Here is a 16,465-nt window from a genome sequence, read left to right as displayed (position 1 = left end):
GTGATCGATAAGTTGATAGAAAACCGAAAAGATGAAGAAGTTGTTTTGGCAGGAGGAGACTTAAATGGACATGTGGGAAGTACAGACGGTTTTGAGTGAGTCCATGGGGGATACGGACATGGTGTGAGGAATGGAGAAGGTGAAAGGATTTTGGAGTTTGCTGATGGAGCTGGTTTGTTCATTTGTAATACTCGATTCCAGAAAGCAGATATAAGCTTGTTACATAGACATCAGGTGGGTTTACAACCTGATTGACTACCTGATGGTGTGCAGGTGAGATCAAGGGAACCTCCGGGACACAAAGGTGATCCCTGGGAGGAGGCCCTTTCACAGCACCACTTGGTTGTTTGCGACATAAGGATGAAAGGTGTGAGGAGAGCTCGGCGGGTGAAGTACCAACCGAGGATGAAGGTGTGGAGGTTGAAATAGGTGACAGTGAAGGAGGCATGAAGAGAGAGAAAGGTTGAGTATGGTCGAGGATGATGTGGTTGAGCTTGAAAGTGGTTGGATGTCAATGAAAGATAGTCTGTTGAGAGTAATTGGTAAAGTATGTGGATGGACAAAAGGACCACTGAGGCACTTGGAAACATGGTGGTGGGATGATGAAGTTGGAAAGAGGATTGATGAGAAGAGGTAGAAGTTTCAAGGAGTGGTATAAGGCGAAGGGTATGGTGGCAGACGAGGCAGTGTATGAAAGTTATAAGGCAGCCAAGAAGGCGGCAAAGAAAGAGGTAGCGAAGGTGAAGGAGGCACATTAGAAAATGCTCGGAGAACGTTTAGATTCGGAAGGGTCAGAGAGCAGTATTTGGGATTGCAAAGCAGATAGCCAAATGTCTGATGCCCCATGTGGAGTAAAATATCATTAAAAACTATGTATATATATATATATATTCCCAGTATTGTTTGTCTGCTATCTATCCTTTTAAATGCTAATCGTCAAGCAAGGAAGCAGCACGTACCATTTTAATATCTCTGCTATAACTCAGATGGGGTTTGAACCACAACAACGAGAGTGGATAGGAGAAAACTAGGTCGACCGTGGTTGAGATGGGAAGATTGTGCAAGGAGGGATATCAATAAGGTGGGTGTGGTTGGAGAGTGGAGTGAGAGTTGGCTGAGGACAGGGGGAGATGGAGGAGTATTGTGGGCAAGGCTGGGCAGAAGCTTGGTATTGTTGGACCTCACCCGTTATAAAGAGAAGGAAGATGAAGAATAAAAGCGATAAATTACCTTATTTGTTTAATCCAACATTTCTTAACACTTTGTTCCTTCGGAAAATGATAAAAGCTGCAAGTACGACTCTCCAATTGGAGATTACAATCTGGAACAAAACACTTTACCATCTTCACAATGCTACCGCAGCCATATTCTACGAGAGTGTAAAACCAGGCCGTGCATTGTCAAGCCAACACGACGTCATTGCCTCGGTGCTCTTTTGTGGTGTGTTGTTTTTAAATCCGATAAAAATGTTTTGGTTTGTTTTTTTTGGTACAGGTGCAATACCCAAGAGAGAATATCGCTTCACTCCGTTGGAATCATTGTAAATGCTTCAGCCATTATTGTGCTGGGCAGGATGACTTTTATCAACAATTCTGTGGATGAACAAATCGACAATTTTGCGATCTTTCGTCGATTTTGCGATTTTTTTTTTTTGCAAATCGACGAGGTTATTATATCACATTGGTTATATCAGGTCATTCTGATACGCTTTGGTCAACAAATCATTCAATGTGTAATTTTGATAAAAACGCACTTCCTGAAATGTATCCATGTCAATCAGTGCATTTTTTTTAAATACAATTCGTTTTACTCAAATTATGATTTTGAATAGGAGATTGAACTTTGCTTTGTGATGTAAACATCATCAAAGTAAATGAAAGGGGATGGTAACATTCTCTTTCAGATCCTGATGATCATAATTTTCTTTCCTGTCACTTCATTGCAGTGTTACAAGGCGCCAATTGAATGACAGCAATGATGAACTGCGTGCAGTCGTGGAGCAGTCCTTGTGTCACAGCAATAGAGGAAGCCGAGTTGTAAGTTAGATCTGGCCGGAGGAACTGTGCACAATCTCTGTATGAACATGAAAAGACCACTTAACCTTCTCCCACAATGCTACCTGCGGACAGGACAGCCGCCTTTGCTACCATCCAATGAATAGTGCACACGTCCTGCTGGTATTGACCCAAACAGTTTTAGGTAGATCCTGTTTACATTTGGTGGAAAGTATGCTGAGATAGCATGCCCACCTCTTAGTTGTCCTGTCAAGGTTTTAGTAACTGACAGAATAAGACCTGATGATAAACCCTCGTCCTGGTGCTTTTCAGACACGACATTGCATCATGCAGCAGGTTGTCCTGTGGAGGGGATATTTCACTGACTGTTTCCCCTGCAAGTGATTATCGACAGTGGGGTACAAAAGTCTGAGTTCAGTCGCAAATTTCTTAAATTAGATGTGATAACAAAATAAATCGTTATTTATTTAGTCGAAGGAGCCTCACTTCAAACTTGCTGTTGCCTCCTGAATGTTAGAACTATGCTGGACAACAATAAAGGGCTGGAGAGAAGGACTGCCATTATTAAGTGAGAGCTTAACCACAATGGTGTAGATATCTGTGGGCTGAGTAAGACACAGTTTGTGGGTGACTCCGGCTACGTCAATGACATGCGTAACAAGAGCGAGAATTGCTTTGTAATACATGTCCCCTACTGATGTGACATTTTATAGGTCCAAAAAGGACATAACTCTGTGACAAATTGATGAAACATCCTGAAACTCGAACTTGTTCTGTAACTTATCATAATAAAGCCATGTACCAAGTTTCAGTTGAATGTGTTAAAGGGTATGGGGGGAAAAAGTCTGAAAACCCACAGGTGGGATGGACAGACTGATGGATGGACAAACGGAGAGCAAACCTGTCGTCCCATCTGGTAAAACCAGTAGGAGGCTAATAACTAAATTAATTAATGACAGCAATGGGTTTTTTAATTTAGCACAGGCATGATTGATCAAATTACCTCTTTTAGTGCCAATGTTTCCTTTTTGCATCCACTATTGCTTTGTGTGATTGTGTGTGTATGACTTCCTCCCCCTCTTCTCACGCAGTCTTCACCTGAGAGACGCCATTACCGTCCTCATTCTGTTCCTCCTCCTCAACTAGACTACCTACAAGTGCGGCCATCAAGCCCCTGTAGCTTACACTCCAACTCACCTCAAACGCACCATAACTCATGGGGCTACAATCATGCTACGTTGGATTTACCATATGGTTTGAAGTCTGGGCCCTCTTCCTCAGACATTCTCAGCCAGGAAGATGAGTAAGCTGCATTTTTCCTTCTTACTGTGCATTAACTCTCTCTCTCTCTCTCTCTCTCTCTCTCTCTCTCTCTCTCTCTCTCTCTCTCTCTCTCTCTCTCTCTCTCTCTCTCTCTCTCTCTCTCTCTCTCTCTCTCTCTCTCTCTCTCTCTCTCTCTCTCTCTCTCTCTCTCTCTCTCTCTCTCTCTCTTTCTCTTTCTCTTTCTCTTTCTCTTTCTCTTTCTCTTTCTCTTTCTCTCTCTCTCTCTCTCTCTCTCTCTTTCTCTTTCTCTCTTTCTCTTTCTCTCTTTCTTTTTCTCTTTCTCTCTTTCTCTTTCTCTCTTTCTCTTTCTCTTTCTCTTTCTCTTTCTCTTTCTCTTTCTCTTTCTCTTTCTCTTTCTCTTTCTCTTTCTCTTTCTCTTTCTCTTTCTCTTTCTCTTTCTCTTTCTCTTTCTCTTTCTCTCTTTCTCTTTTTCTTTCTTTCACTCTTTATCACTTTCTGTCTCTGTTCTGACAATGAGAAGTCTTCCACCATTAGCCTTCTTGAAGAATTAATTGCTTATATTAATTAATTACCCCAGCAACCAAAACAAGGGGGAGGTGCTCTTAGAAACTAGAAGGGCACTCTTTGACATCGCAATATCGCCAGATATGCCCCTGCCCACATTATTGCATCATGGTAATACTTGCACCAACTTTGATTTCAATCTCTGAACCCATATTCAAAATATTAAATAATTCTGGCTGCCAGACCATACGTCCGATCAGGTTTAAATTTAAACTTATATTCCTCGTGACTATAGATCATAACTGTGACATCTCATGTCAATTGATGAAGCAGTTCAAGTGGAACAATTTTTTTGAAAATATTTTTTTCAAACCAAAATGGCTGCCAGACCATGTGACCTATTCATTATTTGTAAACACGTGGCATCCCCTGGCATCTAACATCATAGGTGGATAACTTTTTGTTCCTCATGAATAGGCGATCATACCTGTAAAGTTTCACCTTAATCTATTCAGCCATTTCGGAGAAGACTTTCCAAGGATTTTATGCTAAAAAATGGCTGCCGAACCACCTGACCAATGACGTCATCAATTTCCACCCCCCCCCCACACACAATTTTATCCCTAGATGACCCTCAAAAATATTCATACTAATCAGATTAAAGCATTTGACATATGCAATTATGACGTCATAACGAAGCCACCTATGACATCATCAAAATCGCACACTTGTTTCCCATGGGGAGTACTTCACATGTGTCAAATTTCAATTTTTTCCTTGGAGCATTTTTGGAGACACAGAGGTCCCAACTTTGACCTTTTTTCCAACATGGCTGCTACACCACATGACCTATGACGTCATGATTATCAACAAAATAGGCCACATGAGTAGTTGCACCTATCATGAAAATTTCATGGAAATTGGATAAGTGGTTGACATAAAAAAATACAAGTAAAAATGACATAAAATGTCAGAAACCCCCGTTGTTTTCGTAATTTTCCTGTATGGAGTTGAAGGGCGAGCCCATATTAATGTTCAACTCAAATGGCTGCCAGTCTCCCAGTCGGCCATTTTTATCAGATCGCAAAATAGAGCGAGGAACACAAAATAAAGCAGACGTTAGACCGTCTGTCTGCGAGTACACCAGTGTGTCATCATGTACTGTGCTTGTGCCAATTTTGAATAAAATCGGACCATGCATGTCTGAGAAATGGTTGGGGACACATTTTCGTAACAAAATAGCCCCCCAGTCGACCATCTTGGATCTGATCTCGAAAAAAAAATGATGTGCATATGCAAGCCATTATTCATCATTTGTGTGCCAAGTTTGAATAACATCAGTAAATACATGTCCGAGAAATGGTTGAGGACGTGTCCAACATTGGGGGTTTTTTACAACTAAAATGGCCGCCAGTCTACCAGTCGGCCATCTTTCATCAGATCACAAAATAAATTTAGGTGCAAGTGTATGCCACGACGTATTGTGCTTTTGTCAAGTTTGAACAAAATCGGACCATGCATGTCGGAGAAATGATTGGGGACACGTATAAGTAACAAAATGGCCACCGGTCGGCCATTTTGGATCTGATGTTGAAAAAATTGTCATGCACATGTAAGGCGTCATTCTTTATCTGTGTGTCAAGTTTGAACAACATCGGTAAATGCATGTCTGAGAAATGGTTGAGGACGTATTCAACATCCGTTTTTTTACAACGAAAATGGTCGCCAGTCGGCCATCTTGGATCTGATATCGAAAAAAATGACGGACATTTGTGCACCATCATGTGTTGTCTTTGTGCCAAGTACAAATAAAATCGGTCCATACATGTCCGAGATATGGTTGCCGAGGCGCACACGCGTGCCCGGACACAAAAACCGAGACCAAATCAATAAGCCCCCGCTTTGGACCAAGTCCAATGGGGGCTAATTAGCATGGACAGACACATACATACGTATGGATGGGCGAACGGACAACCCAAAAACATAATGCCACCGGCGGCTTTGTCAGCGGCCGCATTAAAAAAATAAAACAATCGTTAGCCTGACTACTCATCTCCCCTTTCAGAGTGGACATTTCCTTCTGTTCTCACAAACAAATGATAGCTGTCATTGAATGTTAAGCTCACCACTAAAATCAGCTTGTCAACTCAGAGCACATCTATTGTAGAAAAAAACAAGAAAGAAAGAATTAAAGATGTTGGGATATAGACAACAAAATTTATGGTTTAGGATTTAAACTTTTTTGGTGTTCAAAAACATAACTACAGCGCAAGTTTTATTTTGTGAACAACTAAATTAAATTTTCGGTGATAAAGAAAAAACTTTTGCACTCAAGACAAATAGAATACCGTTTTGAAAGTGATTCATAAATATTTACTCTCACCAGAGGAGAGTGTATTGCACTTGGGTCCATTTGTCTGTCTGTCTGTTTATTACTTGCGAAATCGAAGATTCGTGAGTACAAGGTGTTCCAAAAAGATCTGGACAACTTTGGTTATTAATATACGGGGGTCAATCAAAAAGTATCCACAATATATATATATATATATATATATATATATATATATATATATATATATATATATATATATATATATATATATAACTACAATTGAGCATGTACAACAGCATCATTTTCCACATTGTCCCTCTCAACACACTTAGTCCGTTGGTTCACAAGCTTCTGTATGTCCTCAGAAAAATAATGGTTTTGGCTGAGTGACGAGCCACACATGCACAGCTTCTTTCTCTTGTTGGTCACTGGCGAAGTGGTGGCCCCTTAAAGCGTTTTTGAGTGGACCAAACAGGGGAAAGTCCGAAGGGGCCAGGTCAGGACTGTACGGAGGATGCTCCAGCACCTCAAAGTTCATTTGCAGGAGGATTTACACAATACAGGTGGCAGTGTGTTGAGGGGCATTGCCATGCAACAATGCAACACCTTTTAACAGTAGCCCAAGGCGTTTCCATCGAATAGCTGGTTTCAACTGGTCCTGGAGCATTTCACAATAATGGACACTGTTTACCATTGTGCCCCCCTCTTGATAGTGTTCCAAAATTAGGCCTTGTGAGTTCCAGAAAAGTGTGAACATCACCAGCTGGAAGCCTATTGTTTTTGAGGTCAATAGATCAATGGTCCAGGTCACATAAATCGTCAATTTTCAAATGATTCACTTGATATCTATGTATAGTATATACTGTAAATAAAACTGAAAAACATGAGTGAACGGTGAACCCTCGTCAAGGTGAAGTTTTGATCGACTCGTGAGAGTATGCCCATTCATTAAGTACTGTTTGAATGTGAGTTGGACTGTGAATATGTCTTAATTACTTATTCAACCTTGACTGTCTATTAATTACCTCTTTTAATCATGGACTGTTGGATCATACCTTTTAGACATGTAGACCTTTCGAGCCCTTACACCTTTTGGTCCCCTTTATATTAGACCTTTTAGATTGTTTTTGACAATTTTAAACATTTTATACCCTTTGGACCCTTTATATCCCTTATACCCTTTAAACATTTCAACCCTTTAGAACGCAAAGACCCACTAAGACCGTTTATAATGCGAAGACCCTATAAAGCATCTCGAGTCTTTAGACCCCAAAGACCCACAATAACCTTGAGACCCCTAAAACCCTTCTAGACCCCTAAGACTCATAAGACCCTGAAGACCCCTAGGACCCACTAGACACCAAAGACCCATCACATCATGGTCATCATAGCAAAATTAAGACCCTCTCGACCCCAAAAACCAGTATTACCCTTTAGACCCTTAAGACCCCTAACACCCTTTATAACTCTAAGACCCTTTAAGATGCTGAAGACCTTTCAGACCAAAAATACCCTTTATAACTTGAAGACCCCAAAGACCCTTGAAGACATTTTATAACCCTTAAGATCCCTAAGACACCTTCAACCACGAAGACGCTTTAGACCCATAAGCCCCTTTGGACATGGACATACAAACAATAACTAGGACCCTTAAATTCATTCAGATTCATGAGACCCTTTAGACCCTTTATAAGCCGAAGACCCAATAGACCTCATTATAACCCTCAGTCCCCTAATAACCTATAGACCCCGTTAGACCGTCTATCTGCGAGCTTTCTGAAATAACACTTAGGGTTGAACAGTCATAATCAACAGCCCCCCCCCACCCCAATCTCCTCCTTGATAAACCACTTCAATACTAAGCTTAGAGGGTGTCAAAAAAAAATTAAATTTCTCTTCTTTTTTTATCAGGTTCTGTCCATCTTCATTAATGGCATAGGAAAAAGTTCAGCATGCAATATAAAAAGTCCCACGGAGCAAAGAGAAAAGCCCCATGTGGCAAAGAGAAAACGGTGTCCATAACAACAATTTCTCCCCATTATAATTAAGTGGGATATTTTTTGATTTTGTTGTTGCCAAACCTGATGAATTTTTCAAGCTATCAGATTGAAACATACACAGCTTACTGTATTTGTATGCACGTGTAGTACAGTAAACCCTCAAATATCGCGGGTTTCGACCAATCATGGGAAACCTATTGTGCTTCGATTTTATTATCACAGAATTTCATTTCGACCAATCGCGGTTTTTTTTTTTGCTGGGATGAGTCATCGTTTGCGTCCATCCCATGTGAATACAATAATATCCCATTATGAGACTTGTGTTGTTTCTTGTGCATCGCTTTTAATGAGCACAAACATAAAGCGATGGACAAACTCTGCCAAAAGGCAGAGAAAGGTTATGCTATTGGGCGAAAAGATCAAGTTATTAGATTGGTTGGCTCAAGGTGAAAATGCAGCGTCTGTGGACCGCCATTACAGGGTCAATGATTGCAAGTAGAATCTTCCCCATTGTTCTCTTCCTCATTCCGAATCCTTCATTTTCCTTCGAACATCATTCCCAAACCTTCATTATTCTTCAAACCTCATTCTAAAACCTTAATTTGCCAACTCCGTATTCGAACCGCATTCGCAAACACTCACTTTACGACACCTGGACTCAAACCGCCATTCTCAAACCCTTATTTTCTGACACCCAGACTCGAACCCCCGTTCTCATGCTTCATTCTCAAACACACATTCTCAAACCACATCACCACACCAGTGTTTAACTTTGTAATAGTCGTGGTTCTTCGCCATTCAAGCATCTCAGTCAAAGCAGATCAAAAGAGGTGCTTCCTGAAATGTAGAAATCAATCCGAAGGCTCCAGTTCAACGACAGCTACCCACACATTCCATGCCAGAAAGGGCTGGTTTGAGGAATTCAAGAGAGGATTCGACCTCCCTCATGCAAAATTTGGCGGGGAAGCAGCATCGGCAGACCATGATGCTGCAAAAAGAGTATCCACTGCAGCTCAAGGAACTAATTGAGGTGAAGGGATTTAAGCCGGAGCAGATTTTTAACACCGATGAAATGGGATTATTCTGGAAGAGGATGCCACATCGTACCTTTCTCTCCAAGCAGGAAAGATCGGCTCTGAGGTTCAAGGTAAGGTGGTTAAGGGTCGTCTTACCCTTCTTCTCTGTGCCAATCTCATGCCTCCCTTGCTGTGCGTTGAGTGTTCGCTCTCATACGAGCCTTGACAATGTATACAACAAAAAATGCTGCAGGTGATTTCGTCATAAAGCTAATGCTGCTCTTCCGATCGCTGAATCCCCTTCCCAAGTCTCCACTCTCACAGCATCATCATGATCCTGAGCTAAGTCTTGTGGTTTCTATTTACGGCAGAGTACAATACGAGTACGTAACTTACCCTCACCCACCTCGCTGTTTTGTAAAAAACACCTCACTGTTTGTAATAAATGTAAAAGGTAAAAGTCTTGTGTTTATGTTTAATTGACTGTATTTATTGTTTTTTCATGTTTATTTTAATGTTACCATGCTATATATATATGTATATATATATATATATATATATATATATATATATATATATATATATATATATATACATATATATATATATATATACACATATATGCTGTACATACATATATATATATATATATATATATATATATATATATATATATATATATATATATATATATATATACATATATACTGCACATACATATATATATATATATACATATACATATATATATATATATATATATATATACATATATATACATATATATATATACATATTGTTGTGGTTGACGAAATTCACAAACCACCATTCAGGTCCCTTAGGTGAGATATCTCTGTAAATATATGTGTAGTTAGGCCCAAACCCGTTGTTTCGAGGGAATAAATGTCATTCAGTCGGGCTGCGACTCTTCAGGATAGCCGTTTTTCTTTTACTATCTTTATTTTGGACCAGCCGCCATTACTACCACCACCAACCACGTCTCAACAGCCATCACACAACAACCACCAACCACAACGCCGCTTCACAACAACAGCCCATGACCTTTACCGTCACAACTCGCCACCATCGCATCACCACCATTCTTGCGCCACTTGTGGGCACCGATACTGGACTCGTGCAGGGCGCGCACCGAGCAGCGTGTTCAGAAACATCACAGACTTTCCGAAGAAAACGGATCAAAAACGACTCACGCCCACTTCTGTTCCGTCCTATCGGTGAGCGTGGGGCGATTTGGCCCCGCCTCCAGGGCGTTGGAGCGTGGTCGCTATATGCAAATTCATGGATCAAAAAGCATTCACGCCCACTTTTCTTCGGTCCAATGGGGAGCCAGTTAGAGGTGAAGGGTCGGAGGTAAAGGGTCAAAGGTGAAAGAGCGAGGCCACGGGGGATATAAACGGCTGCGTTCGTCAGTCAAGGCAGTCGAGTCAGTTGGGAGTTCACGGAGCCAGTGAAGAGTTGGGACGAGTCAAGAGAGGAGACGGAGAGGGCGATCGGACGAAGCTGTGGAGAGGCGGCGGCGGCGAAGGCGGTTTAGGGGGTGCTCGCGTCGGATTCGGGGAACTGCGGAGGGAGAGGCCGGCGGCGCGACCGAGTTCGTGGTGGAGACGCTCGTCGCGGGACCCGAGACAGGGAGATATCCTCCATCCCCCGAGCATCAACAACCCCCTCCTGTTTCCCCCTGCGCTGAGATAGTGCGACAAGGGGGCCCCTTTCCCACCCCCTACCAGGCACTGTCCGCGAGGCCCGCGGAGTTGGGGCGCCACCGCCACTTTGCGTCTCATCATCAGACGGGTAGGCCCGACGCGGTCTCGGCCCCAGGCCCGCCTACCCCCCTCATCCTTGAGGGTGGTCCTTTTCTTTTGCTTTGGGTATATGTGTTGTCGGCGCCGTCTGTGAAGTAAAATTGTATAAGTGTTGCCGTGTGCTCGGTAGTCGGATAGCTCTGCATTGTCTTCTTCTTTTATATTTGCTTTTTGTGTAATATTGTGTTTCTTCTTCTATTACATTTGCTTTTGGTGTAATTGTATATGTGTGCTTTCCGTTCATCGCGAAATAAATGTGCTTATTGTTGAACTGTTTTCCCGTTTCGCTTCGTCTTTTCCTTTATTGAATCTCCATCTTACTTCACGTAAAGGGTTGGTCGTGGGCTAAAACGCCCGATAATTAATCGAACCGTCGGGGCCGACGATAACACCGCTCGGTTATACCGATAGTACGGAACGGGTCGCTTAAAGTGGCCCGTGTCCGAAGTCGACCTGCGGCGAGGTGCGATCGCCCGGTCTACCCTCCGTGTGGGTACTTAGGTAGGTCGAATTTGGCGAGCAACCCTATCCCACGCGGGGGGCCGATTGGCACGATCGTGGTGAGGCCGAAAGGTCCACCCGTGACTAGTTCCCGGAGTTAGTCCGAGAGGGTCACGACTGGATTGTCCGTCCGGTGGGCGACGTGCCGCGATTCGAGTAAGGTGGCCGTTCGCACGCCGGCGGGCGCGAATCCGCAACACTGGTGTCAGGTCGTGCGATATAAACTCATCGCCCTCCTCGCGGCACTGGTATCGGAGAACGGGAAAACGGGCTCTCCTGTCTCCAGCTAAATTCACGGGAATCGGTCCAGGGGTGAGAGAAGCGACCCCCGATTCCCTCCAAATTACGAGCGAGCTAAATTAACGCTTTACGAGAAGCAAGATGGCGTCTCAAGGCGAGCGGGAGCCGGGGGTATTAGAAATGGATGTAGAATGTGTAGAATCCATGGTCCAGGATGAAATCCCCGTGCAGGAAATGTTGGTTGTGCAGGAACACGGATTCGCCCGACTGAACCCAGAGCCCGAAATAGGTGCGGCGGCGGCCGCGGTGTATGACACCTCCCCTCCCCCTCTCCACCAAAACCCTCCGATCCCTGCCGAAACGGCTCACCCAAGCGCACCCGACATGGCCCAGCTATTCACCATGCTGGCAAAAATGAATGCGGAACTGATCGAAAAGATGGATACAAACGCAAATGAATTTATAAACGAAATAAAAGGCATGAACAAGCAAATGAACGGAATGGAAACAAACATGAAGGAAGAAACTAAAAAGCTGCGGGGTGAGACGCAGAACATGGGCCGATGCCTGCAGGCGGGCATGAAGGCCGTGAGCAGGGAACTTAAAATGGCGACTCCACGTGTAGGAGCGAACGAGCTGGGAGGGGGTGCAAAGGCTGACAGGCCCGCGGTGGAGGCGGGTGAAAAAATAATTCGGGGGGCGTGTTGGGCGAGGGTCGTGACAGAAAAGGTGACGGTAACCGAGAGGGACGAACTCATTGGGGTGACGGAGACGTGCACGAGGGAGATAAGGGAAGAGACGGAAATAATAGTTGAGACAAGGGAGGTAAAGGGTGAAGAGGTGACTGAGTTGGCAGAGACACGGGAGATGGGAACGATAGAGGGAAGACTGCACGATGAAGACGGGGTAAGTGACGCACACACACACACGGAGGTAGTGGAGGATAATGGGGGTGAGCTCGCGGACCGTGCAGGGACCCGGTGCGAGCAGCGGGATAGCCTCCTCCAGGAACGAGGGGAGGGAGTATTCCCCCTTGAGGCGAGTCACGACCATGTGGGTTCAGTCGTGCTTTGCGAGGTCGAGGGGAGGAGTGCTGTGGACAGGTGCACGGAGAGCTTGGGGGGTATAGAGGCCCCGGAGACCCTTGTGGGGACACGAATCCCCAGTGTGGTTGTCCCTGTGTGTGTGGTGCAAGGTATGAGTACGTCCCCGTGTGTGGAAGCGACCCCGTGTGTGAGTGGTGTGGTGGCGATTGTGCCGGAGTACGTGCTTTCCAGCACGCCGTGTGTAAAAGGGGCACCGCAAGTGGAAGAGGCCGTGTGTGTGGATGAAACGGCCAGTATGGATGAGGCACCGCGGATGAGTGCCCCCGCGTGTGTGAGTGAGGCACGGTGTATGAGTGAGGAACCGCGGATGAGTGCCCCCGCGTGTGTGAGTGAGGCACGGTGTATGAGTGAGGCACCGCGGGTGAATGCCCCCGCGTGTGTGAGTGGTGTGGTTTGTGTGAGGGAAATGGCACGAGTGAGTGAAAGGCCGCGAGTGAGGGGAGCCACGTGTGCAAGGGTAATGGCATGCGTGAGTGAACGGCCGAGTGCAAGGGAGACCGTGTGTGTGAGAGAGCGGTATGTAAGGGAGATGTCGGTCGGCATGTGTGAACATGCAGCCGCGTCTCCCGGTGCGAGTTTGATGGAGTGGAGTGTGAGCGTCGTAACACGCAGGTGTGCGTGGGTTGAATGGCGACGACGGCGACATGTGAGGAAAGAAAGCCGAGTAGCGGCTGTAGTTGTTTCGGGGACCGTGCCGGGTTCACCCAGCAGTGAGCACGAGGTCCGTGCTGTGCAACGCACGAGGCCCCCACGTGCTCGCTTGCGAGAGTGAAGTCCCGGTCCGGAAACGCCAGCGGTGGATTTGCCGATCCCGCGGACGGACAAAGTTTAGGCAGGATTACGGATTTGGACCGGACGGGTTCTCCACGCGATCGTGTGTGTGAAGCTCCAACGGGCAAAGCACATGTGTTCGCGTGGGGAACCCCTCGAGATGTGGGGCTTGTGTTTTTTTTTATGCGCACGGTGACGTCATGGCTGCACGTGTGGTTGGAATCCGGCAGGAGGGGTATCCCTGCCGGATGGTACCGTCCAAGGAGGGACGAGGTACACGTGCAGCTGCATGACGTCACGGGCAGGGGCAAAGTGCACGAGCTGTGAGTTGCTGCGCTGGTGATGCGCATGAAAAAAAAAAAATAAAAAAACAAGCCTCACTTTCGGGTGCACAGGATTCCTGGGCAAGGGGTGGAAGACCCCCTTGCCAGGGCACAGGATGGAAACCAGTTAGGGGGAAGGGTTAGCTTAGCTAGACCGACTTCATGGGGCAGGGGTAAGTCCTCATGGAGTCCGTGGAATGGATTAGTTAGAGGGATTGTAGCGAGATTTAGGTTGGGTAAATAATTTTTGGGACATTTGAGAACAGTGACAGACAGTGAATGTGTAGAGGGGACGTAGTTTAGCTACGTAGCGTTAAATGGAACGTGCTGTAGTTTAAGGGACGACGTGGGAGCACGAGTTAGTTAGGGGATGTAGTTAGAAGGATGGCAGAGTTCAGCGGTGAGTGTGTTGAAGAGTTGTTGGTGAGTGAAGTGGAAGCATGTGCTTGGTGAGTGAGGCCAGCGGGTCTGTGTGAGTGGAGCAAATGGGGAATGCATGGTGCGATGAGTGATTGGGGGGAGGAGTGACTCCCGCCCAAGGGACCCCGGGGTCAGTGTAGAGTGAGTTTAGGGGGTTAGTTAAATTGAAAAATGGAGGTCGTTTTGTTGTTGGTGGGAGTGTAGGCTCGAAACCCGTTTGGAGGGGTGCAGGAGCCCTGTTGACGGGCTGGGAGCGTGGCTGCGAAAAGTGAGTATCGCTGAGTGGGTACCCCGGGCACCAGGCTAGTCGGCCGTGGTAGGCCAAGGGCCCATGGGGGGGCCGGGATAGCGTAGTGGGCACGGGTGCGCCTGCTTGGTGCGGGGGCCCGGGGCGCCATTAGCCGCGTGGGCAGTGTTGTGGGCACGGGTGACCCTCGGAAAGGGGCCTGGGAAGCCAGCCTGCCACGTGTGCATTTCAGGGGAGGTGCCATGGGGGGCACTCCCCGGTGTTAGGGAGCTGGTAGGCTCGGAGGCAGTGTAGTGCCCTGGGGTGCCATAGCGGGAGAATTGGCAGAGGGTCGTGCCTGCCAAAGGGAGCCACGTGTCCCAGCCATGAGACCGTGTGAGGGCACGGAGAGAAAATTGGGGGGCGAGGCCCGAAATTGTGAGGACACCAACACAGGCGACGGGAATCTGGGTTGTTAGAACCAATAGTTTAAGCGAGAGGCGCTTGTTGAAGCCCCGGGGTCGTTTAACAGTTAAATGGTTAGGGTAGATTAGGAGATGTACCCCTCCGCACCATCCATCCCCTCGCTCTCGTTGTGGGCCGCTGGACCCACTTTGGTTAGAGATCGCCGAACTCTGGGGAGGCCATTCTGAGGCTTGAGTTGGGCCTCGACACAGGACGTTAGCTCTCCCTTACTCCCCTCCGGGAAGGGAACGTAGGGGTTGGGAGTAGGCTAGGTGACAGGATGGGTTAGCTGAACAAGGACAGTACAGGGGGTTAGGGGACGATTTATAGTGGGGAAGTAAAATAAAAAAAATAAGTTGGGGCTAAATTGGGTTTGACAAATTAAGGGAGTGGGTATAGACAATGACAGGCAAAGGCGATAGGTTGGGAGGGAGACCGTAGGGTGGGTCCGAGCCCGCCTTCCGAGTGGCCAGCACCACCGCACTCCCTCCACCAACCTCCACTGAACGGCAAAGGCTGGCCAGCTCATCTGCCGGCTGGCTGTTTTCTGCAAGGCCTGTGCCATCGGCTGGCCGTGTTTTGCTTCAAGGCCTGTGCCGGCCACTTCATCTGCTGGCTGTGTTGCTGCAAGGCCTGTGCCGGCTCACTTCATCTGCCGGCTGGCTGTTTTTCTTCAAGGCCTGTGCCGGCCAGTTAGTCTGCCGGCTGTGTTTGCCTGCAGCGGCCTTCTTCTGCGGGCTGTGTTTGCCTGTTGCCTTTGCCATGCCATGCCCACTGCCCCTGTTCACCAGCCCCGTTCAATTTTTGCTTTGCCCCCCCCCCCCGTTCATTTCCATGCGCGCCGGGATCATCGTAAAAGCAACAGTTTGCAAGCTGCAAGAACTGCCCTGTTGGCAGCTACAACACGGGCCTGCAGTGGCGGCCCGTGCACCGTGTTTGCGTTCAGTTCAAACCATTCATCCATCCATTCGTTGTGTTCATTGCGTGTGCCACTTGAGCTGGCACGGAGACTGCATTTGTGCAGCCCATGCACCGTTGTGGTTCACTGCGTTCAGTTCAAAAAGGGAAGGCCTTGGACTGCGTGTGAGCAGCCAGCCACGTTCCCTGTCACCTGCATTGTTTGAGCCAGAGACTGCATGCGGGCAGCCTGGCTCCCTGCTAACTGCTTTCTTTTTGCAGAGTTCATTGATCCTGGGCCATGGTTTAGTGTAAAATTTGTAAGTTAAGGTTAAGATGTACTGTAAATATGAGTGCGCCCCCGGCATGTTTGTCTTAGCGCCGGCAATTTTATTTAAGTCGTCCGTGTGAGTGAGCCTGTTTAGGTAGTTACTCAGCCCTCAGGTTATTTATTTTGGGGACACGAATACCATGAATGTCGCACTCAGGGATCCGTAGGTAAAATGTACTAGGGGAAAACTACACATGATGGCACACGAAAA

General features: G+C 46.5%; 1 protein-coding gene across 3 annotated transcripts in view; it reads left to right on the top strand.

Annotated features, from left to right (window-relative positions):
- Positions 1–16,465, top strand: part of LOC147015244 (ras and EF-hand domain-containing protein-like) — a 130,289-nt gene that overhangs the window by 65,079 nt on the left and 48,745 nt on the right. For all 3 annotated transcript variants that reach the window (XM_085849814.1, XM_085849813.1, XM_085849812.1), the window contains exons 8-9: positions 1,946–2,036; positions 3,107–3,318. In XM_085849814.1, coding sequence (XP_085705940.1) covers positions 1,946–2,036; positions 3,107–3,318 — 303 coding nt within the window. The remainder of the gene's footprint in view (positions 1–1,945; positions 2,037–3,106; positions 3,319–16,465) is intronic.

This window comes from Eptatretus burgeri, chromosome 12 (genome assembly GCF_056783735.1).
Source record: "Eptatretus burgeri isolate ZD-2024b chromosome 12, Ebu_testis_v1, whole genome shotgun sequence".
In the NCBI taxonomy this organism is placed as follows: domain Eukaryota; kingdom Metazoa; phylum Chordata; class Myxini; order Myxiniformes; family Myxinidae; genus Eptatretus; species Eptatretus burgeri.
Note: the sequence above shows the minus strand (reverse complement) of the source record. Positions and strands in the feature narration are given on the sequence as shown.